We start from the raw sequence: 23,789 nt of genomic DNA on the forward strand, positions 1-23,789 counted from the left end.
GCGAGTCCGAGCGAGCTATGCTATAGTGTTGCCGCCGCTGCCGCCGCCGTCCGCCAATAATTTCGCTATTTCGGATCGTCTAATTTGGGCCCGGTGACGCTATGCTTTTAATGGCTGCGTTGATAGCAGAGCATCATCCTGTGTGCGGCGCACCACCGCCTTCGTCGCAGCCGCCACCACCACCGCCGCCGCCGTCCAGCAATAACTATCCGAACGGCGAGAGTTTGGTAGCAGCCGCTTGTCGTAGTCTCCCGAAGCCTCCTACTGCCACCCGACGCTGGTCCTCCGATCCTTAAAGGTAAATGGTCCTTTTATATCTGTCCCTTTTGTTCGAATTTTTCGCAAACTGGTTCCCTTTTCGAGTGAACAATCAATTCAATCGAAATTAGATAGCTGATTACATTGTGATAATTTGTTAATCTTGTTTTCGAGTTATTTTAAAAATTATTATACTGTAAAATTAATAATTAATCTTCAATTCCTATTTTTAATTTTTTTAATAATAATTTGTTCTTCCTCAAAGTACATTATTCGTTGATTGTTCGGTGCCGATTAAGCCGGGCGCGAAAAATCTGTATGTTTCTTTGGAGTTAATTATACACAAAGTTAAAATGTAATCAGTGTAAAAACAATGAGAAAAAGGCGTGTTTTAACAAGACAAAGTGATTGTTAGTGTGTTGCCGCTAAAATAATGACTGAAAGTCATGATTGCAATCGAATAGTAACAGTAGCTATGCGCGCCGGAGGGATGAATCCAATCGAAGTTAAACACTTGCAGTCGAGAATACACGTTGTGAGTAATAATACAGCAATAATACGAGTTAACTTACGAAAGGTTAATCACTGAGAACATTATGAACTCAGAGCAAATTAAATACGTGATTAGTAAATCAGAAATTCAAGTTTAATTACCGTAAGAATTCAGAAAACCTTTTCTACTGTTAAATTTATTAAGTTTGTTATACAAGACTTTCAGATTCATATATTAATGTAAATGTAAAAATTAATAAAATATTAAATAGAAGGTACCAAAATAAATTAAATTTAATTAGACATCGCTTGGATATTAATGGATATTATTTAAAAATTCCGATCGATCGGTCTGCAATTATTCTATTCATCTCCATTGAACTGAAAGCTCGCGCAAAATCGTGTCATATTTCGTTGAGGAAGTTCTAGCGAAACGTGAGCACTTTCTCGAGGGAGCAAGGCGTCTACCTACGCTGCAATTCGCCCGGCCTATATTTATAAAGCACGACCTCGTGGCACTCGCGTTTGCCACTACCGCCTACCTATCATGGTCCCGCGTGCAAATCAGCGCGCTGTCTAGTTCTCTTCTTCCTAATTTCCGAACGTACGAAAACGGGTCAGAGAGCTATTTTCGCGCGAAACGACCCTCAAAGCCTCGAAAGTACCGCAACGACGCGATACCTCATTAAACCAAATACCACGTATTTTATCACGCTACCGCGTCATACTTCCTTCTTCTGCTTCCGCTAGTTTCGATCGATTTCAAAACGTCGCTAAGGTATGTATTTGATTTGTACGCGACTCATTTCTAATCTCCGATTACAATCCTTTATTACTGATTTAATTACAATTTTTACCACTGCAATAAGTGATCGCAACCTGATGTAGTCAGACTTAAACCTAACATAATTAAAATCTCGAATCAATATGCTCTTTGTAATATATTGACGATAGTAATAAAAGTAATTTAGCAGATTGTCTTAAGCAAATATACACATTGAAATGATTAAAAATGATAACACCTCTGTTTATTTTTTTAGGTGTCCAATCAAAGTGGCGTACCGAAATGTCAGAAATAGAAGGTGAGAGCCTTTTTACGAGCTCCGTCACGACCATGTTGCTTGAATATCATCGTAGATAGATAAACAAGTGTCAGTGGAAGAAGTCACGGGAACGAGCGTAATTCAGCGTATGCGCATAAAAATGTAAAGTTTAATGTAATCAATGTGTAACGGAATGCAGAACGTATTAACCAAAGAATCTGGACAATTGCGCTCTTGCAAAATTAAAATGTACCTCTGTCTGCTGCCTTGTCAAGGATGCAAACAATTTACATCCCATCGCACTTCGCGATATAATGCCGTTGTGTTCGTCACTGCACTGACGATGTCTATTAATAAGAAGCATTCGCCGAAGCTGCGCCATCGATCTTCATAAATCTCTATCGGCCTGCAGAACGACTAAAAATAATAAAAACCATTTGTACTCTTTTCCTTTCAACTGAAATTCTAATTTAAAGATGTTAGTTCAGCTTTCACATATTTATATTCTGTTACTTGACTTTTACATCGATTTACGAAAAACAAGCTTCAAATCGAATTATTAAAACATTCATACAGCATTATAACAAATCGCCACATTTTGAACTACTCTCTAATAATTTTCTGTTTTTAAGGCTACAAATCGGATTATAATAATTCGAAAATGTGAACTTACTGTTAGCATTCTACGCTATAATATATAAAGTTTAACTAACACATTACGGAGACATCTCGAGAGCTTTTATTTTTTAAGCTCTGTTATGCTTATTTATTTACAAAAAAAAAACACACCAACGTTTACTGCGAATTGTCGCTTGTCATTTCTTTAATACATTTACATTGCTATCGAACTAACATTTGTAATTTATTTTTGCAGATCTGCAGAACGCATCGAAACAGGATGACACTCAAGAAGACACAGCGGAAACAGCAGAGATCGACAATGAAGAACCGAGCTCGATAGAGGAATCAGATAGTTCCGAGTTATCGGAAAAGTTGTCTAAGACGGAATCAGAGGAGGAACGAGAATCAATTAAAGAGGAAGAACAAAAAGAGACGCCGAGTCACGAAAAGTCGCAAAAGGAAGAAACGCCAAATTCAGGTTGGTGTATAATGCGCACTTCGATTATTAAAAAATACAGACAAAAATTCGTAGGTTTAATTTCTTATGTGTGCGTGCGTTAATCAATACGAAGTTGAATTTAAAGCAAAAATCCTAAATTTCTATCGATACTTACCGTGCGTTTCTTTTAATTAATAAACGTAAAATTTCTGAATATTTACAAACTGAAGAAATTCGTGAGAGAAAAAATTATTCGAGAGTAGTGCGTTTGTAACACTTCAAGCAACGCTGCAGCATAGTATGTTGCTGAAATAGTGCATGAAAATTTGCAGGCGTACTTTGTGGTTTCCGGAAATTTGAGATAAGAATTCAGAGAGCAATTAAAAGGCATCTACTTGTAAATAAATGAACAATAAGAATTTATTGCTTGACACATGAAAGAAGCTCGATTCGTGTAAGCTCTTTATTTTCAATTTACAAAAGATTAATATCTCATTATTTTGTTAGTTAATAAAAAATTAATTTTAACTTACCTAAATCTGGAAAATCCATCATCAAGACTGATGTTCTTAAATCATTTCGCATCAAGTAGACTAGAAATTTTATTAATCTTAAAGAAAGTGCGCATAATTTTGCGCATATGTTTCAAGTGTGTTTATCCTATCGCCATCAGTTCGTTGCAACGAAGCAGCATTGCTCATCAAGCCGTCGTTATGTTTGTGCTACCATTATTCGCATAGACGTTCACGTGTTTATTTTAATAGCGACGTCAGCGGATAGTTCGACGCGAATATACAGCGATCTGCGTTTCGTGATATGTTTCAAGGAAATCTAAACTTTCTTACGCGAACTATTTCGGTCACAGTACAAGTTCCGCCGTTTATTTACAAATCTTACTCTCTCACGGCGATTACACAGCACACAATTACCTGATCCCATAATAGAAATGCTCGATAAATAACTTGTTAGCCGAGTGAAAAATTGGTTAATCAATCTAAAGCTAAATTTAAAGCAAAAAATTTGCACTTTTATTGATGCCTGGCGTACATTTTTTTCTCCAAAAATAAATTTTTGCAATATAAAATATTATGATGCATAATAAAAATTAATAGTATTTTTAAAACAAAATTGTTGACAAAAATAAAATAAAAAGATAAGAATAATGCGGATAAAGCTTACAGAATAAGAACAATGAACAGGAGAAAGAAAGATAAAATAGCATAAGGAAAAAAAAGGGTAGGAAAATTGGCACACAGACAAGATAGCACAAGAAAAGCGTCAGTAATGAAGCGTAGCATGTTAAGAATATATGAAGAAAATTCATGTTGCAGTCACAATGTTGAAAAGATTGATTGAAATTCCATTAGCTGAGTGATAAAAAGTGCACATTACAAATCCAGATAAAATTCACAGATTTAAATAAAAAGTAAATCAAAAAGTATATCATCGACCCAGTTATGTTCATGTACACTATGAAAGTTTTTCTCCTATGAAGAGAGAGAAAGAAAAATGGGCGGTGGCAATGTAGGACGTAACAATCGGGGTGCAACCAATGTTACATATCTACGTGTTAATGATATGTTAATTTATTCCATTTTTATACAAGTATGTGTAATATGTATTCTCGATTATTAAATATAGTGTAATTAAGTTTTAATTAACAATCAATATGCACAGCGCGATATAATTAATATTATAAACAAGACGCAGCGTACTGTAAACTGTTATTAAATGATCCTTGCTGTTACAATCATATGATAGGGAATCGCAGATCATTTTCAGCAGACTCGCTTTGTGCGCGAGCGGTTTCGCGGCGAGCGAACGCGCGTACGCCTTCGCCTCGCCTCGCTTCGCTTCGCGAACAGCTGCACAGGCGTCGAACGAGCGACCGAAAATAAATCCCCGCGGAGAATCCCCGTTCGTTGTTTTAAATAAAGCGAGCACACGCGTGATAGCCGAAGCCGAAGCCGAAGCCGGTCAGCGCGCGCGGTTCGCGGTCGGCTCTCTCTTTTCTCGCGATTCGCGCGAGTCGCGTGAAAATCGCCTGTCTGCGCGCAGTGTTTCGTGTGGTACAGCGACAAAAGGATTCTGTGTTGGGTAAAATACTGTGTTCCACTGTGCACGGATTCGTGAATAGCAATCGAAACTCACTGCTGTCCCTCTTTCGCGCCTCTTTTCGTCATCGATCAATCGCGCATCCACTTAGGGAAAAGATTAGCGATACGCGCTATCGGGATAGCGGACGCGTCGTAAAGCGACGCAAACTCGTAACGAATGCGACGAGCGAAACGGATTGTCGTGCGAAAACCGGTTGTTTTACAATGCTTTTAACAAACTACTCACCTTATCCCGCGATCCGCGTCTTGAAACGCGCACAACTTCTGCCCGTTTGACGTGCAAAAATAAAACATTATGGGTAGTCAAATTTGCCAAGTCTAGATAACGCACGTCTCTTCGTGGAATGATAAGCAAACTCGGGAACACGGCACATGGAAATTGCGCGTTGCAATTTAGTCTACTCGGTATTTGAGAATTACAATACTAAAATTTCTCGATAACCGCGAACTAAAACTAACGATAGGAAAATAGTGCTTTCTTTTAGTGCAGATGTCGAGGCAATATTATATCACTGATATTATTATTCATATATAAATATCGTGTAGAATAATTTTTATTATTTCCAATTATTTTCAAGATTCTTTCTATCTAGGCTTTTATCGATCACATCAATATCTTTTAGTGTGATGCAATGATTATTATACAATCCGATGCGTAAAACGTATGGCATAAAAGATGCTGCGAATATAAATCTTATGCATTTGAAAAACTTGGATAATATATAGAATTTTCATGAAATAATAGTTGTAAAGTAATTTTAGAAAACAGATGCGGATGTGTGGAAACCATCGATGCGAATAATCGGATTATATTTTGATCTTCGAGAAGCACCACTTGTCAAGATTTACGTTCGAACTCTTCACAGATTAAAAATAGCCATCGTTTTAGCAGAAAAGTAGTGAGTTTTCTCTGCTATTCGACTATCAAAACAGTATTTTACACCAGTACATTTTCTCTAGAAAGTCAGAAAGCAATAGGTATGCATTCTCATATTTATATATAAACAAAATTTTATTTCAATGTTATAAAATTATTTCCTGTTTTTTTGGGAAAATATACCAATGTTAAAAGCACTTGTAGAATTAATTTTTTTTTTATTAAAAATAAACAACTGCGCAGAGTAATTATTCAGGTTGCAAACACACGATTCTAAAACAGCAGCTGCTAAACTTAGAATTTTCACTGTGGTTAAAATGATAAATAGCGTATTTCAAGGTACAACAAATAGCAGAATCTCCCTACAAACGATATAATTAGATTTAATGTGTGACATCTTTAACAGAACTGGCGACCATCACGAGGAGCGCGTCGTCGGACGACAGCATGCCAGCGTCAATGTCGGGGACCGCCGTGAAACAGGTGGAACCGGACGAGCCGAGGATACCGCCGGCGACCGCGGCCGGTGCCGAAGATGCAACACAGCAACGTCACGTCAGGAGCGGTCCTAGCACGACAGTTGGTGAGTGGAATTCATTGCCGGTACTGGTAGAACGTCTGCGCGAGGCGGTCGAGCTGTCTTTGGCAGCGGGTCACCGACGAGGAGGCGGCGGCGTTGACGAACCGACGTCGACGTCACTCACCGAGCCTGTCGACATCGATCGATCGCGCGCACGCCATTCCATGGAACAGGCGTTGCTCACCGGCGGCTGCGACCACGATGATCTCGAGTCGAAGAAGGACGAGCTCAAGTTCCTGGAGGATCTGCTGCTGTCGGACATCCAGACCGCGCTCTCCCGTCTGCGCGAGACGTTGGAGCGTACGGATGTCGCGACGCTCGCGAAACACGGCGGCGTGTCGGACCCTACGAGCAAGCTGCATCTCCTGCGTCTGGTGTCGAGTCTGTTGTCGCGGCTGCAAGTGCCGGAGGAGGGAGCGGGGGGCGGAGGCGGGACGACCCGGACGACCGACATCGCGGTGCAAAGCGGCGGCGTGCCCGTCGGAAGAAGACGTCGCGCTGTCAGGCACACCATCGGCGTTTCCGCCGAGGAAATCGCTCACGCGAGGAAGCAGCTGGAGGAGAGCAGCGCGGACTTGGCGAGACTGAACGACCAAGTCTCGGGTCAACGGCGGGAGTTGTTACTCCCAGCGTCGCACAACGCGACGAACAGCAACGAGAGACATGTGGAGGAAATTCATGACAAGTACACGAAGGACGCGATTAATCAGCGTCAGTCGTTGCGCGACAAGAACAAAGATTCCCACGGGGATGTCGGCGCGTACCGATTGCTAGCCCCGTCGCAAATTGACGTCGCAAATTACGCGGACCGGCCGATCGCCGCGGAAACGGTGAACGATGCGAATACACATCGAAGCCGACGCCGGGGCAGCGTCGACAGTTATCAAGAGAAGGAGAGCGACGACGAGGAGACTGCGATGAAAAGAGCGAACGAGGAGCAAAGTCGCGTGACGAAGCTTGCGGCGGCGCTTCGGCAGCGCGCAGAATTTCTCAGTGCAAACAAGAACAACAACAACAACAACAACAAATTCACGGTGAAGAAGTCCAAGATCAAGCGCGCTAACACCATCGACATACCGAGTTATCTCAAGCTGCAGGCCGGGAATCTCGGTTACGACAATCCCGGCTGCATTCTGCTGCGACGACCGATCAACGTGAGCGACAAGATCACCTTGAACACGTCCAACCCCGCTGTGCCGCCCTCGTTTCAACCCAGAACGGAGAACGACAAGAAGTTCTTGGCGCTCATCAACCGGAACAACGAGACGCAGGCGGTCAACACCGCGCCCGCTTTCGTCAAGTCCTTCGGCTACACGAAGAGGACGGACACATCCGCGCACGAGAATTGGAACAGCCGGTTCTCGAATATTAAGACGGCCTTCGACAAGCCGTCCGCCGTGAGCGAGGAGAGCAAGGCGTCTTCGAAGCCGCAGCCTTCCGCGAAACGTTCTCCGGGTTTTGCGCCGCAAACGTCCCCGAGCGCGACGCACAAGAGAGCACAGATTGACGGCACCTCGCACAACAGCTTCCCGTTCGCGAACGCGAACGTCGCGAAGTCGGACGCGGGTTTCAGACACGCGCCTTCGTCGTTATTCCGAAAAATCGACAAGTCGCAGACTCCCAAGTCGCCGCCGATCCATCACTGGCAAAGGGAGAACGTGCCAGCCAACACGAATACCTTGCGAGAGAAAGCCAGAATTATGTTCGATCGAGATAACGCTCAATCTCAACCGCCGTCCAAGTTCAACGTGAGCAAAAATTCGCAAAAGTCAGCCTTCCCTCGACCGCCGTGGCTCGAACACGACAAGAACGAGGGTAAATCGAGCAACATGGTCACCGAGAACGGACGATTGGATTATCGGCTGTTCTGCAAGCAATTCGCACCGTTCATCGGCAAGAATACCACTCCGGAGTCGAGGAAATCGCAGAACATCGAGGAATCCCGCAAACGCAACCAGCACTCGAACGCGCATTGTAAAAATGTCGCGTCGCCGAGCGAGAAACTCGGCGCGACGAACGGAAGAGCTCCCTTCAAGATATTCCCCGCGCAGGAATCGCGGATCGAACACTATTATCCAAATGAGCCGCGCCGCGAAGCCGAGGGAGCAATTCGGGACAAACTTCACAGCAAAAAGGACACGTTCGAGCCCGCCGAGACGCGCGGTGACAAGAGCCCGTTCGACGTTGCATTCGCGAGGAATGCAGCCGCATTCGACGCAACGCTCAGAGGTGGCTCCTCGTCCGTTCAGACGGCGGTTGTCAACGGCGATGCTCATCCGGAAGAGACGCGTGTGCTTCGCGTGGCTCCTAAAATCTCGAAAGACCTGCGCAACAACGTGCCGAAAATAGAACTCAGCGAACAGTGGCTGATGCCTCGAGATGAGCGCAGCGTCAATCCGACATCGGAATCGAGTTATCGCTCTGAGAATCCAGGGCACTTGATTCTAGATCACAATCGGAATTATCATCCCGCGAGCACAATAGACATCGCTCCGAATGAAACTTCGCCCTTCGCAAACAAGAATGCGTGCAACCTCGTCAAGGAAGACGCCGCTTGTGTGCTAAATCCGACGGAGAACGTCGTTCCTTTTCGAACGACTTCCGATCATCCGGCGGAAGAGCGGGAGATTTTCCAAGTGAAGTCGCAAAATGAAAATTCTTTCTCGTACAAGCCAGCAATCGATAATCGATCGCAAATATATTCGAATTACTCCTCAGGCATTAAACCGTTCGAGAGTGAAATGTCAAACACGTCGTGCGAAGTCGACAGGCAAGATTTCCTGCGTGCGAATGACGGCGCATTGCCGGAGGAGCAAAATATTCAAAATCAGGACATCAGCGCGGACGCCGGCGTTGTCACGCGGTACACGTGTGCTATAGCGACCGTCGCGTCCGCGGACATTCCAGAAGCGCGATCGGAAGGAATCAGACCGGAATCCAGGGAATCGCTCTCCTCGTCTCCGTCGCAACTCGGATCGTATTCTAGAGCGACAAGCAGCGACGCGAGCGCGACCGAGAATGAAATACGCCGACACAACATGCTGCAGCAGAGTCTCGTCCGTCGGCTGCAAAACGAGCGTACGATGTTGAACGATTATCGCGACGCGCTTATACCGAGCCAGCCCGGCAGCTTCAATCAACCCTCGAAGTTTCAATCACCGGAAACCCCGCCGAAAAGACTGGAGCCGCGGAAATTGGAATCGCCGAGGAGATTCGAACCGCCGTCGATCGTCACCGGTTTATTGTCGGTAGCGCCGTCCTCGGCGTCCGGGATGAACCGCGTCACCGCACTCAGAGGGCAATACGAACAACCAGACGGCCAAGCGAAATCCGTGCAAAAAGAACGCTCGCCGATTCCAGGTGACGCGATAGACTCGAGCGACGAGTATCTAGTATCCTGCACCAACAAGCCGTCCAGATCCATCGTCCTGTCGAAATCCGAGTCGTGGCATCAACTGGCGCTCTCCCGGAATCATCACTCTTCGCCGCGTCTGTCCGCGCAGGACACTTTACCTCCGCAACCGCCTCCGCCCGCAAGCACATCTTACCTTCCGCCCAAGCCCAAGTCCAAATCACCGTCGCCCTACAGAATGAAGAAGCAGTACGAGGCGTCCTCGTCCTCGGACAGCGTAAAGAAAATGGAGAGCAAGATTCGCAGGTACTTTGACAATCCGACAAACGACGGCGCCGCGGAAGCGAGGGATTCCAAGGGCAGGCGTTTCTCGTCGCGCGACTCGCTCAAGAATCACGGTCTCATCGGTCTATCCAGAAGTCGCACTATGCCGGGGATATGCGACGAGAGCACGCTGCGTCTGGTGATCCCGACAGCGCCGCAAATTTCTGTGTCAAGTCTCAACACCGCCGACGTGGATAAGGTGTTCGACGACATCTTCGAGGAGGCCACTAAAGCCGATGATCATCACTTCTAACCAGCCAATTTTCCTCTCAAGTGTCATAAGTCCGAGCGCGATATACCAACACGAGGCACTGAATGCAATAAAGTGATGGTTTGTCTGAGACTGCCAAAAGTACTTCTTGTGTAAGCCGATGACGCGATGCTCTGCGCCGTGTTGAACATTGTGATAAAAATGCTTTATTACGATAAAGTGTGATTTTACTCGACAGCGTGGCCTGCAGTTGTAATCTTGGATGATACGCCATTCTCATCGGTCGGTTTATTCTAATCAGACTGTTTATATTTTAAAAGTTTGTATATAATTATTGTTGGTTACTATTTTTATTTATTTTGGTTAATGCTAAAATTTATTATTCCTCTGTTTTCTTTCAAATTTAACTTTGATTAATGTGTAGTAGAATATTTTTTTCGTATAAATATGAATCCAATATTATCTCATTACATTTTGCATGTAAAATGTCATGTATTTTATTTAGAAAAGTTATTGGTTATTTTTTATAGATTTTTGTAGATTGAAAAGAATTGACGGTAGTTAATGCGCGCTTATATGCGCTTAGTGAGATTCGGATTTACGATCGCAGAAGTGATTTGAAATTTATATTAAAATTTTCTTCGAACAATCTTACATTTCAACAGGTCTGATTAGAAACCGCATTTTTGAAGTACAGAAATGTTTCGTGATGCACCGAAACACAAAGTTAGCCAGCTCTCCACGGAAGAAATATTATTTCATCACACAGAACTGACGCCTATATGATCTTCGTTCATTACACAAGAGACAAGGTAGTGCAAATGGATGCAACGACTGCATCATCAACGACTGGTGTTTATCGCTCTTTGTTTTTTCCTACCGAAATTATTTCGTTCTTGGCACGTGTGTGCAGAAAAAAAAATCAGTGCGTCGAGTGAATGAAACCGTTTCGCGAAATCTGCTTGAACTAGCAAGAAATAGACAACATCGGCCGACGATTCCGTCATTAACGCGCTTAACGCCGCATTATTTAGTCATAAAACCTGCATATTAACAGGCTAAACGCGCTACACGCAATGCGCGCAATGTAATTTTTTTTTTTCTATCTACTTTTCTTTTTTTTCTAAACTCAAGTTGTTAGCGCGGTGTGTATGTCTCATGGACGGACTTTGAGAGTCGCTAGAGGACCATGCCAATCCCCGAATAAAGCAGTGAGTCACAGCCCTTATTTTTGTTGATCCTTTTGTTACGCAGTAGCGTGCAGGTTGCTCTGCTGCGAGTGTGTAAAAGAGTGCATCATAGTATACGTGAGACGCGCGCTGGTACATAGCAGAGCAGAACGAAGCTGTGGTGGCTCGCTCAATTTCTCGAAAAGCATCCCCCGAATAGAGATCCTTGAATGAAATCTAAACAATTTCTTTGCTTTACTCGTAATATACTCGACAACGTGCAATATTGCGATTACAGCTGCACATTTCGCGACATTTGTGTGTAACACAATATGTTACATTCATCTTTATTACGAGTTTTAGATATTTAACAAAAGAAATTTTGAAAATTTCTAAAATACTTTGCATTACGGAGCATTGTGTGATAACAATACACAGTAATATATTGTATTTATCATTTCAATAATTCTTGAATGAAAACAGTTAATCTTATTATACGTGTTTGCAAACGAAATTACGCATAGATACATGAACAGCATAATTAAATCTATATATAAATTATAACAACAGATTTTACAAGTCAAAAGAGTTCTCTAAGATCGATATTACAGCCTGAAAACATTAACATTTCTATGTTATGCAAGAAGAAAGAGAGGGAGAGAAAGAGGAAAGGAAACAGCAAAACTCAAACTCTCTAAACACTTTGTTTTCTTGGTTTAAATTTGCCTGTACTTGCCGCCACACCTCGTGAACGTCCTCTTAGGTACAAGTGCGTCGTGTGTTCGCCGCGTGTATACGCGCACGGATACCTACTCAACGCTCGTGCATGTGGTGGCGTCGATTGATACCGGCGAGCAACAAATCGGTACTCATTCACTTTACAAGTAGACGAAACACAGTCCTTTTCTTACACAGACTGTCATCTTACAATTAGCCAAAGTTACTCAGAGAGATACACTTAGAGAATTGATATTTATACATTTGTACACTTGTACATAGTTATTATCATATCTATTCTTTGTTTATACTAAACTTTTATTTGACTCGTTTGTAAGACAACTAATGCATGTCGCTGCAGGCATGCGACGAGAGAGTGCGAAATGAAAGATTCCGCTAGATCCAATTTTCTAATCATTTTCACACCTACGCCTCTGATGTGGATTCCAGGGTTCGATTATATAGATAATTAAAATAGATATAGATATTAACATCTCGGTTGAGTCTTAGTATGCATCTTCGGCAAATCTAATATATCGTGCACACCTAAACAAACAATCGTAGCTTTACACCGCTCTCATTTTTCAGTCCCAAAGAAGCCGCTGTCGCCTTTCGCCAAATTTCGTCAACTTGATAGGCAAAATAGCGCCACTTTATCGCCAAGGTAATTATGCAAAGAGTGAAACATAAGTAACACAGTGTTTTAGACAAATAACAATTGCGCATGAATGATCAAATGTAATAGAGATCATCTGTAAAAGGAGTTTAATTATTTTTTTGTTTAGTCCTGTAAAATCACCGGCAACCGAATTTCGCTTTAAATTTACGGAACCAACTGTACGAGACAATGCTGCGCAAATTAAAGAGCGATTATTGGCGTGGTGTCGGTCAAAAACCAAAGAATACGAGGTAATATTATACATACAATTTATGTATGTGACTCTCGACATTTTTCTTTATAATTTCTTTCTTCTTTTTCATTCCAGAATGTACAACTTGACAACTTCTCGACAAGCTGGAATAACGGTTTAGCGTTCTGCGCGTTACTTCATCATTTTAGACCGGACGCTTTCGATTATAATTCTCTACGTCCGGAAAATCGCAGGAAAAACTTCGAACTTGCTTTCACAAAGGCTGAGTAAGAGAGTTTCAAATTTTCGATTTTATATCGATATCGATAACTTTTAAATGATTTAATTTTTATCCTTTGTGTACTAAAATTTTCTCTCTTTTATAGTGAAATTGCTGGAATCGCGCCGTTACTTGATGTCGAAGACATGGTAATGATGCAACGACCGGATTGGAAATGCGTCTTTACATATGTTCAATCTATTTACCGTCGCTTCAAGGATGAGGACTAATGGCTAATTGAAAAATGCAGCAAGCACAGCACGTTACGCTTTACAGCACAACAAAATATGACCACTCTACGAAGACGTAGAGAAATGTTCTTTATATTAATATATATGTAATTAAAATCGATCGATGTTTTTTACGTAATTAGATTGGCGTTCCTGTAGCCGTATGTGGATCAAATGTGTTAGTTGGTGTTGAATTCAAAGATAATGTCTTTCAACGATAATAGGAAGTCACTGAAGTCAATCTCACGACCGTATGAAAAATCACGCATTCGTACATATCTTGTATTTTCATATTTCGCACATTTCCTTGGCACAGCCTCACTAATGTGTAACAATTTACCGATGTTGATGCAGCGCTTAACGATTTCCACGAAAATAAACGATACCCGTGTGTAAGCCAAGTATAAAATCGCTGCCAAGTGACGTCAGCATCGATGTTATAAAACTAATGCAATATCTTAAGAATAAGTACCAAAGATTTCTCAAATAAATATGTGATATGAGAAGATTTTCTATTATTTTTTATTCTGAGAGAGAGATATTGAGGTGTCTTAATATAAGAATATTCAAGCGAATTATTTACTAGTTAAAATTAAATAATCCTAATAAGCAATATTTGCTGTTCTCCAAGAAGAGAGCAAACTACTACAAATTATTACAATCTTAAATGTGTTATAAAAAATGTGCATTGTAAGTTTCGAGGGGAAAAGCTTGAAAATAATTGCAAAAGTTCAATTACTATACGCTTTGATTATACATTATTCTATATTTCTCGTGTTCTCTTGATATATGAACATTTATATTATATATGCGTATATATATTATTAATATCAAATTAGTGCAAAGTTTCAGTATTGGATCTGGTTGGATCTGAAATAATCTGATTATCTTCCGCTATTGGATTAAACTGTTCGCCATTAACATATTGTGCTTCCTGGTACTGCGAAGGATTATATTCACTATACTGATTATGCTCTTGCTCCATCATGTATGCGTCCATATTTGGATCGTTTGCTATATATTCTTCTTCACTATTGCGAATATCTGTTTGTTCCTGATACATCTCTCTAGTTTCCATCGTATTCGGTATAGAATTGTTCTCTGCGTACATCTGCTCGCTCGATAAGTCGCCCTGATCGTTTCTCTTCAATGCAACGTTCGAGTACATTGCTGATTCCTCGTCTGTTACTTGACCGCTCACGGTGTCGTATCTTTGATTAATCATTTGCGACGCTTGAGCATCGGCCGGTAGCTCGTTCGCGTGCGGCAAGGCTACTGCATCCATCGTAGTGTTATAATGAAAAGCTCCAGTACCATCGTCAGTTTCCATAAGAGTTCCTCCTGGAAAAGTGAAAAGTCGTTATTCAATATATTCGCACTGTTTGAACCGTTAAACGAGTGAATGAAAGAAAAATCAGTACCTTCTTGACTTCCAAGAGTTCCTTGTATTTTATTCGATAAGTGTTTTATGTTGCTTTGTAAGTCGGCCATTTCTTCTCTGCGATACACATGAAAACAGATTGACAAATACAATATTAGAAATTACGTTTAATCAGCGGAAAATCAACGTCGAGCGTGAGTCTCATTCGTATTAGGACACACACGTCGCTATTACTGTGCTGATAGAGACGTTTTGGAGGTGTCTGACTTCTTTTTCGGAATTACTTTTACTTTTAGATCAACCTTAACGGTACGTTTCTTGCTCGAAGGGGAAGCGGTTTGCCCAACAGTTGTCACATCTTTCTCAACGACCCCCTCTGTCAACACAGAATAGCCCCAGATATATATCGTGTGAGGGAAGTGATACATCCTTATCTACTAATTAGCATAAATGTCGCTAAAAGATTCCGAGATTAAATTAATAAAAAAGTATGAAAAGTTTACAAGATTTTATTCCTCTTAATGGTCTATGTAATTCTTACGATGTTTAACGTGTTCGATTTAAATATCTTCAACATTTTCAAATCGCTTCTCTCTTGCACAATTTAAATTTGGGGAACAAAAAGTTATTCGCCAGATTTAATTCTAGCTGTTCAGAAAGATATTCGTGATCGACAAATTGAAAAAGATTGTCCAAAGAACATTTCCAAAATGTTTTCCAGACACTTCACCGTCATTTTATCGAGTGTGTTAAACGTCGTAGAGATGATGCAAAGTATGAGCATTTAATCTTATAAATTTTTAATATTTTTTCATTGATTCACTCTCGGAACCTGTTAGCCACACACTGTTTATGTAATGTACATGTTAATACGCTATAAATCAAGCTATACTTCTTCATAGTTCTTCAGTACTTTTTTCAAATTTTGATCTAACTGAAACTGAATTGAACTAAGTAAGGTCATTTGATAATTGAAGCTAGGTGCGTGTGTCATATTTTTTTTTTTTTATTTGGTTCTGCAAGTCGAACTACGAATATACTTGTGTTTAAGATTGTTAGCTTCCAAACGTTGTGTGAGAGATTGGCATTCGGCAGTCAGTCTCGAGACGAGCGTGGCCTGATTATTCAAGGCGTCTCCTAGGCCCGCCACGGTGGCAGCTGCGAAATTTGGTTGCCTGGTGAGCCTGTTGCGATGTTAATTGACTAATCTCAACCTCCGCCTATGCTAGGCATAGTGTCAGCATGCCGATTTCTCACACACAGAGATTTTGCTCTCGAATCGAAACTTGTGTAACGATAACACGGACAATATACCTAACATAGGCATATTTAGAACGATATCTTACCATGCTTAGTCTCCATGTTCATTATCATGGAAGTCAAGTCCTTCTCGTTTTCCAATCTAGGCGCGTTTTGACTGCGCTTCTCTTCGGGGTGTGTGATTTTACTCATGCTGATCTGAAAATATACTTATTTTCAAGTACGCGTGAGAGAAAATTGAGAGAAATTCTCCCATTTTTGTCACTATTCGATAATATTGGTCATCCAATTTAGAAATGATATCCAAGATATTCACCTCTTTCTCCAAGGACGCTATTTGTTCCGACAATCTCAAATTTTCTCTTCTGCAATGCACCAGATCGGCATCCCCTCTTTCCAAACGTTGTTTGTACGAATTTATCTCCGCCTGCAATCTATTCTGCTCTTGACGAGCTTGTCTCTCACTTCGCTCGGCTGCCAATTTGCCGGTCAAGACTTCTTGTTCCGCCGCATCTTTCTCGCTTAACGCCTGATTAAGATCGCTCTGCAAAGTGGCTAAACAAAATGAGAATATCGTGTAATATAAATAATTAGATCTTGCAACGTTTTCTCATTAAGGGGATCCTAAAGTGGTCTGTTTTACCTATTTTTTTCAAATACACTTAACTTTTTTTGGCTGTGTAGAATAAAAAGTCCTTTTTTCTAAGTAAAGTACATATGCTAATACACTACGGATGATCGATTTGAAAGGATTTTTTAAGCCACGCAACCAAAAAAAACGAATTTTACGAAAAATAGAAGGTAAAACAGATACTGTCAACAGATACAGTCTCTGTTTTACCTTCTATTTTTCGTAAAATTCGTTTTTTTTGGCTGCGTGGCTTGAAAAATCCTTTCAAATCAACCCGATTAAGATCCCCTTAACTCGTTAAAATTCTGTACAACTTACATATCTTATTTTGCAACTCTTTCTTCAAATTATCAATAGCTGTCTGTTTCTGAGATAACTCCCGTCTGAGCTCGTTTATCTCTCGCCGCTGTTTCTCGGACTCCAGTTGCGATTTGTTCGCAGTCTCCCAATGGGACGCGATATCGGTGCTGAGCTGCTCGATTTGCTGATTGTATCGACGCTCGACTTGCTGCCTCTCCTCGTTTATACGTCTGTTTGCCTCCTGAGCCGCCTCCCGCAGCTTCTCGTGTTGCCTCTCCAGTTCGTCTTTCAATCTCCGAATCTCCATGTCGCTCTGGCTCCTTTCGAACTCGACCTGTTGCCTGTCATCTACGGACCGCCTTGCTCTCTGCGTCGCCTCGGTCTCCTTGTCTTTCGCGACCGACAACAGCTTCTGCACTTCCTCCAGCTTTATCTCGGCCTCGTACTTAGCACGCTGTGCCTTGTCCAATTCGGCCTTCAACTCGACATTGCTCTCATTCGAGCTACTCTCGGACAAACGTTTCAAGTTTGCTTGATTCTCTTCCTGCGCTTTTCGCAACTCCAACTTGGCCTGCGTCAACTGTGCCTCCAACTCGCTGATTCTCGACTCAAACATTATACTGGGCCCTGTCAAAAACTTCTCTGGCTTACTTTCTAAGCTATCAGCATGATCGCTCGCGTGTTGCTTGCGACACTCGTGAACCGCCTCTGCGCAGTGATTATTGTGATCCTGCAAAGCGCATTTGGGCAACGCAGTCTGATTCCTGGTATGCAACGCTTCGTTTTCGGCTACGACCTGCGAAAAATCACCGTATAATTAGAACACGATAAAATTGCCATTCTAATTGTGTCAAATAATTCGCGGCAAAGCTGTACCTCTCGAACTTTACTCAGCAGATTGATCAATTCGTCTCTACAGTACTGAGACTCGCGTTCCAGTTGCTCGATGTAATCCTCTTGTCGTTCGATAAAAGATGTTAACTCTGGTGGAACGGATTGGAGATCGGCCCTTGACAATGCTATATTACTGTACGCCTTCGACGGCTGAATACTTTTCGAAAGCGGGGAGAAATCTGAAATTGCGTTTCCGGCGAAATTCTTCCTCCGAAAACTATCGCTGATCATACTCTGATCGTCCGTATCGTCTCCAGATTCACTAATTCGCGGGTTGCTGCTTTTATATATGCTCCGAATGCTTTGCGGCTTTCTGTACAGAAATTGTTTCCCGTTTTATCATACGTTGTTATCTATATACTTACGAAATGCAATTAGAATACACAAAGATGAGTAAAAAAAGATTATACGATAATTAAATTATAAATAAGAAAAGTATGATACGTTCAAATTAAGATAACGATTTTGGAACTCACGTTCCAGACATTCTTGACGGCGCGTACGATTCGGCCAACAGATATTTCAGTTTCGAGATAGCTTCTCTATATGCCAATTCCATGTAATCTGCCGGCTTCTTCTTGCTCAGGTCCAACTTTGAAGTCCCATTTCCTTTCCTGCAAAAAAATGTCTCTATTAGTCAAATACAAAAGTCACTTCAAATGATCAATAATGTAGGTGCGTTAAAAAATTATAATATCAAATGTACATAGAAAAAATATATCATAAAAATTTATCATTACGCCGTTTAATACATTTAACAATGTTTCACAAGCGTTTCATAAATTTTATGATTTATTTTCCATGTTTATTTCATATTATAATTCTTTTAACGCATCTACATGCGAATTTCGCTCTTCCGCTCTTCTTTTCACTTGTCTCGACTTGAGAAAGACCAAATTTCACCTATTCTTCAATCGCTTCATCCGCGCGACGCACAACGGGTCTGTACAGCTACTTATACCAGGCGATGTTTTCAGTCTGACAGCGGTCCTTGGAAAGAATTTCGGGCGTGTCGCGGCCTGGTTGCCGATAGTCGCTACGCTCGTCGAACTACCAGTTGCAAAAGGGCAGTAGCCGCGGCAACCATAAGCACTGTTCGTCGCCAACATTCTGGGCGCGTTCTACCGCAACCCTCTACCATCGACTCTTCACTTCACCCTCTAAGAACGAGCGGCTTGGTCGGCCGGCCGGCCAATCGATGATACGCTCCTCCCGGACGGGCGAAGTCGACGAAGAAAATCGAATCGGCGTTTCCACATTGTAACCGGAGGAGCCTGGTGGTGGATCGCGTGCGATGGTACCATTCGATCTCCTCTCAGGCGGGGAAAAGAACAGGTAGGCATCGTACCGCTCGCGTACCATCGCCGGCATGTACCTTTCGTGATTTAATAGCTGAAGGCATACCTTCGGTAGCGACGATGGGCGGATGCCGGCGCTATCGCCTCCTGACATTTTCCGCGTCCCACAGGATTTCTATGGAAACAGAATGATCAAACAGTGCGCGATGACGACGAGAAAAATGCACAATTTCGTTCAATAAAATTTCTGCTGAAAGAATATTATATTATTTTTCTATCAAGCTTCTAAGATCTAAAGTATTAATTATCAAATTTATAAATAGCTCTGTTGTAATTGCGTAAGAATAGCTTTGAATTACTTTTGTGCATTTGTCAAATGAGATGCAATGCATGAACATACAAATAATAAATGAACTTACCATTTGAAGCATAATATATGTAGATATAATTGCATTAGGATTGGATCGGATATATTGGATAATGAACATTGATGTATCATATATTTTTAACGTTATTAAGATTTTGAAATACAACGCTTAAATTAAAAATCTAATATATTTAATTAAAAGTCATCTACATCGATCTTACATTTTAATGTGCGCTAGTAATGTAACTAAAAAAATACAATAATATTATTAAAATATATTAAACTATATTATTAATATCAACAATAATATTTATTACAGATCTCAAGTAAAAAAATAGTAGTTTACTTATATACTATGTGTAATAGACGATGCTTATATTCTTTTAATAAATATTATCTTTGTATTTTCTACACTTTTTGTGCTAAAATAAATATTTATAAAAATGTTTCACAAATATAAATATATATATTTGAATATATATATATATCTATCAATGTACGTTAGCTTGTAGTTGATCTTGATTTGTAAAATTCTGATTCTCGTTTGAAGATTCTAGTAAACCATCGTCCTCATAGTTGGATAAAGTATCAAATACTAAAATAATTGTTTACATAATAAAACATTGTTTTGTAATTATCGTTATACGTGTTACTAATAATAAATACATTTTAAACGTACCCATATCTCGAGAGAACGGTTTGATGTACAAAATCATTAATAAGCCAGATACCGCAGATGCGCCACAAACATATGTAAGAATGTCTCTGTAGTAATTACCATAATCGGATGAAAAGTATCTGAAAAACAAGTACAGTCACAGCAAGACTTCTTTCTTATCTTATCATTTCCCAAATAACATAAAGCCGAAAGAATTCAATTCCAATTATTTATATATATATATATATATATATATATAAAATGTGTATATAAAATATTTCTACTCACTTTGCCAGATATTGAATGAGCATAACCACTAAACCATTACTAAGTTTATCTGTAAAACTCATAACTCCATAGGCAAAAGCACCGCTCTCAGTATTTTTCCCTATTAAATCTGAAGTGACACCGAGACTAGTCACTAACATTATTGCACCAGCAAAACCTGGAATATTGCAAATTAAGACTCCTGCTTTCTCACGATTATGATAAATAATGACATTAAAGAGAAATATTAATAAAATTCCAGTTCTTAAAATATTGCATTAATAAATATGAATATAATTAATCGATTTACATACATTCTATATTTCCAGAAAAAAATCGTGATGATTTGTTATGATAGTGAATAAAAATTTGCAACTATATTTATTAATCTATAAACTTCTATTATGTCAAATTCAAATTCTATTGCAAATTATAAATTGTGTAAAATAAACTTTAATTTAGCAAATTATTTTTGTTGCCTAAATTTATAAGATTTTCCATTGTGTTATGTTTATTAAATCAAAATCATACCTTACCTAACAAAATGGCTACTGCATAGATTTCATATTTGATATATACATCATCTTTGCCAAATTTTATCCATATACAAGCGCATATCGCGAACAAAGCACCAATGGAATACGCAATTTTTCGACCCCATTTCGTATTAAGTCTTTCTATGATTAAAGACATCAAGAAGCTACTAATATATATTGTCAATGGTATGTAAGCCAGGGAAGTTGCAGGCATTTTCAACGACTGATGTAAGTATAGAGGCATATAAATCTGACACAAATTGATGAATAACCGTGTAACCATGTACACACAAGCTACTTGATACAATTTGGCATCTTTCAATAACATAAATGTTGTCCTGGCGTTTCTATCCGAGAGATTACCTAAAAAAAAATTGTTACAAAATGTGACAACTTATAAAGCTGAATAATATAAATGTTGCAAGATTGAAAAATTCATATGATTCCATTACCTGCAGCACTATTGCTTCCTTCTTTAACAACAATGTGAAATATAATAGATGCTACAAGTCCAGTTAACACTCCAATTAGAACAACTTTCTGAAATTTGTGAATGTCATCAGGTCCAATCTGAGCGTCATATTGATCGCTCGTTATATGTAGTATACCCCACATGATGCAGTAGACAAGAATATTGGAAAAGACGGTAAATGTAAATCTATCAAAGAATATGATAGAAATAAAGACTCAATTTTATTCATACACACTTGTTCAATATTTATTAAACAAATGTGCCATCGCTTTAATCACTTTTTTCATAATTACCTTATAGCAATAAGCTCAGTCCTTTCATGTTCAGCAGGTGTAAGCTCTGGAACCAAAGCTAAATGCGATATTTGCACCGCTGCCCAACCGAATTGGAAAATTATTACGAAAGCAGCATAATAAACTAATTGTGCCCACTGATGCGCATTTTCACAGCCAATACATTGTGAAAATATAAATGGAAATCCTAGTAGTACGCAAACAGTGCCTGCAAAGCAAACATAGTGATCACAACACGAAAGCTTTGAACGATACTTCACATTTCAGTAAGTAATACCTAATAAATGCCAAGTTTTCCTCCTGCCATATCTACATAGCCAGAAATTATCACTTCTGTCAGATTGCAAACCAACGAATGGAGTGACCAAACCATCTGCTACTTGACCGATGAGCAACACAACACCAGCCAAAGTTGGATCAAATCCAAGCACCAAGTGAAAGAATACTAGCAGATACGTGAACCACATAGAAGCACATATGTCATTAAGCACATGGCCGGTGCCGTAGGCCAGCTTCAAGTAAACAGGTAATTTCCGTATTATCTCCGTATAATCGTCCGATCTGCTCACACCGGGCTCCATCGTGAAAAGAATCTTCACTATGCATAAACTCCTCTCGCGAAAGATGAAATTGATATGTAAAACAAGTGTTACACTATGACATTAGTGATACAAACATGTACCGATCATGTACAGATCATCCTATGGAATGATGAAATAAAGTCAACCATCACTCTGCTTTCTTTCTCTGACTCACTTATGATTCATCAACGAAATATCCTTTCATCTGTCATTAAATTACATCGTTTGTCTTAAAGAATAAGTCCAAATCCAGAATGGAAGGAGAAACACACATCTATTCTAACCTGTCAATCTGTCAACCACTTCTTCGTATGACACGTCGTGTCTTCTTCTTTAAAATGACCAGCGCCGAATGGGTGTATTATGTATCACTTGCCTGCCCCATATCCACGGTCTACTGCTGTCTGCTTGTCTCATTATCGTGGACGTTATCACGTGTCATTCTGTCATTTTGATATGCACCTTCTATGCCAGTGACGCCAGATTTGAGACGCAAGTAGCATGAGAAAGGGAATATCGCACACATGCGCAAGCCACATGTGAGCTCCGCGCTACGGCTATTACGGCTAGTTCGAACACTAGAAAAGAGCAGAAATACTATTTCTGTCTCCTTTCTTACGCCGCCATTTCTGTTAACAATTTATTAAAATCCATTTTAAATAGAGCATTTCTGGCTGTTTCAGCGGGTAATTTAAATTTTTCTATGTGCTTCTGAGCTACTTTTGACAGTGTTAGGATGCTTGTAAAATACTTAACAATTAAAACGTTTTTTGTAAAATTTTTGGAAAGTTTTTTGTTACAAAATTTAAAATACAAATTTAAAACATTTAAAATTGTTAAAAAAATTAAAAAACGTCATTTTTAGGACGCTTTTAAGACGTCTTAAAGATGTCTTTTTAAGACGTTTTAAGGACATTTTTAGGTCGTTTTTAGACGCCCTTATATTTATTATATATATAATATATGTATAATGTTATATAGAATCTATACTGCCAATCAGCTGCCGACAAGTGCATTAAAATAAATGCACACAATTTTAGAAACAGATTACAATAAAAAAAATAAATTATATATAGAAATTAGAAACAAAGACATTACATATTCTACTTGAGTCTTTGTTTCTAATTACTATGTGTAGTTCTTTATTTCTTTCATTGTATCTACTCTTTCAATTATGTTTCAAATTAAATAATTTATTTTTTGAAAAATGAAGAAAAAAGACAAAGTAAAGAAAGACAAGACAACAAATCAAAAATAATATCCTTACTCTGAATATTAAATAAATATTTG

The 23,789-nt window shown here is 40.0% G+C and overlaps 3 protein-coding genes and 1 long non-coding RNA gene across 5 annotated transcripts; 2 read left to right on the forward strand and 2 right to left on the reverse strand.

Annotated features, from left to right (window-relative positions):
* Positions 1-159: 159 nt before the first annotated feature.
* LOC105674839 (uro-adherence factor A-like) lies at positions 160-11,126 on the forward strand. The gene is made up of 6 exons (XM_067349332.1): positions 160-298; positions 1,791-1,832; positions 2,668-2,892; positions 4,587-4,950; positions 5,863-5,948; positions 6,254-11,126. The coding sequence occupies exons 2-6, from the start codon at positions 1,817-1,819 to the stop codon at positions 10,354-10,356; spliced, it is 4,794 nt and encodes a 1,597-aa protein (XP_067205433.1). The 5' UTR covers positions 160-298; positions 1,791-1,816; the 3' UTR covers positions 10,357-11,126.
* Positions 11,127-11,531: 405 nt separating this feature from the next.
* LOC105674842 (uncharacterized) lies at positions 11,532-13,103 on the forward strand. The gene is made up of 3 exons (XR_001101192.2): positions 11,532-12,348; positions 12,789-12,864; positions 12,986-13,103. It is a non-coding gene; the product is annotated as an uncharacterized lncRNA (long non-coding RNA).
* A 990-nt stretch (positions 13,104-14,093) lies between these two features.
* LOC105674840 (serologically defined colon cancer antigen 8 homolog) lies at positions 14,094-19,136 on the reverse strand. The gene is made up of 9 exons (XM_012371439.2): positions 18,931-19,136; positions 18,504-18,641; positions 18,010-18,340; positions 17,152-17,929; positions 16,519-16,757; positions 16,289-16,400; positions 15,983-16,100; positions 14,983-15,059; positions 14,094-14,902 (listed from the first exon to the last, which is right to left on the reverse strand). Exons 1-9 carry the CDS (start codon positions 19,134-19,136, stop codon positions 14,397-14,399), a joined length of 2,505 nt encoding a protein of 834 aa, XP_012226862.2. The 3' UTR covers positions 14,094-14,396.
* A 725-nt stretch (positions 19,137-19,861) lies between these two features.
* LOC105674794 (major facilitator superfamily domain-containing protein 12-like) lies at positions 19,862-23,004 on the reverse strand. Of its 2 annotated transcripts, XM_012371355.2 has the most exons (8): positions 22,784-23,004; positions 22,196-22,704; positions 21,919-22,126; positions 21,606-21,811; positions 21,154-21,516; positions 20,639-20,795; positions 20,372-20,490; positions 19,862-20,287 (listed from the first exon to the last, which is right to left on the reverse strand). In XM_012371355.2, the coding sequence occupies exons 2-8, from the start codon at positions 22,497-22,499 to the stop codon at positions 20,184-20,186; spliced, it is 1,461 nt and encodes a 486-aa protein (XP_012226778.1). In that variant the 5' UTR covers positions 22,500-22,704; positions 22,784-23,004; the 3' UTR covers positions 19,862-20,183. The 2 variants fall into 2 exon arrangements, with proteins under 2 accessions (XP_012226778.1, XP_012226777.1); XM_012371354.2 differs by having other exon boundaries at positions 22,196-23,004.
* Positions 23,005-23,789: the final 785 nt, after the last annotated feature.

This window comes from Linepithema humile, chromosome 2, assembly GCF_040581485.1.
Source record: "Linepithema humile isolate Giens D197 chromosome 2, Lhum_UNIL_v1.0, whole genome shotgun sequence".
Classification (NCBI taxonomy): Eukaryota; Metazoa; Arthropoda; class Insecta; order Hymenoptera; family Formicidae; genus Linepithema; species Linepithema humile.

Coding starts and splice junctions, on each gene's coding strand:
- LOC105674840 (XM_012371439.2), bottom strand. CDS start 19,136: ATGTTGGCGACGAACAGTGCTTATGGTTGCCGCGGCTACTGCCCTTTT. Junction 16,401..16,518: donor TAGCGTCCTTGGAGAAAGAG/GTGAATATCTTG, acceptor GTATATTTTCAG/ATCAGCATGAGTAAAATCAC. Junction 14,903..14,982: donor AACTCTTGGAAGTCAAGAAG/GTACTGATTTTT, acceptor TCACTTTTCCAG/GAGGAACTCTTATGGAAACT.
- LOC105674839 (XM_067349332.1), top strand. Junction 2,893..4,586: donor GGAAGAAACGCCAAATTCAG/GTTGGTGTATAA, acceptor CTGTTATTAAAT/GATCCTTGCTGTTACAATCA. Junction 5,949..6,253: donor AGAAAGTCAGAAAGCAATAG/GTATGCATTCTC, acceptor CATCTTTAACAG/AACTGGCGACCATCACGAGG.
- LOC105674794 (XM_012371355.2), bottom strand. CDS start 22,499: ATGGAGCCCGGTGTGAGCAGATCGGACGATTATACGGAGATAATACGG. Junction 20,796..21,153: donor TGCAGTAGCCATTTTGTTAG/GTAAGGTATGAT, acceptor GCAATATTCCAG/GTTTTGCTGGTGCAATAATG. Junction 20,288..20,371: donor ACCGTTCTCTCGAGATATGG/GTACGTTTAAAA, acceptor CAATTATTTTAG/TATTTGATACTTTATCCAAC.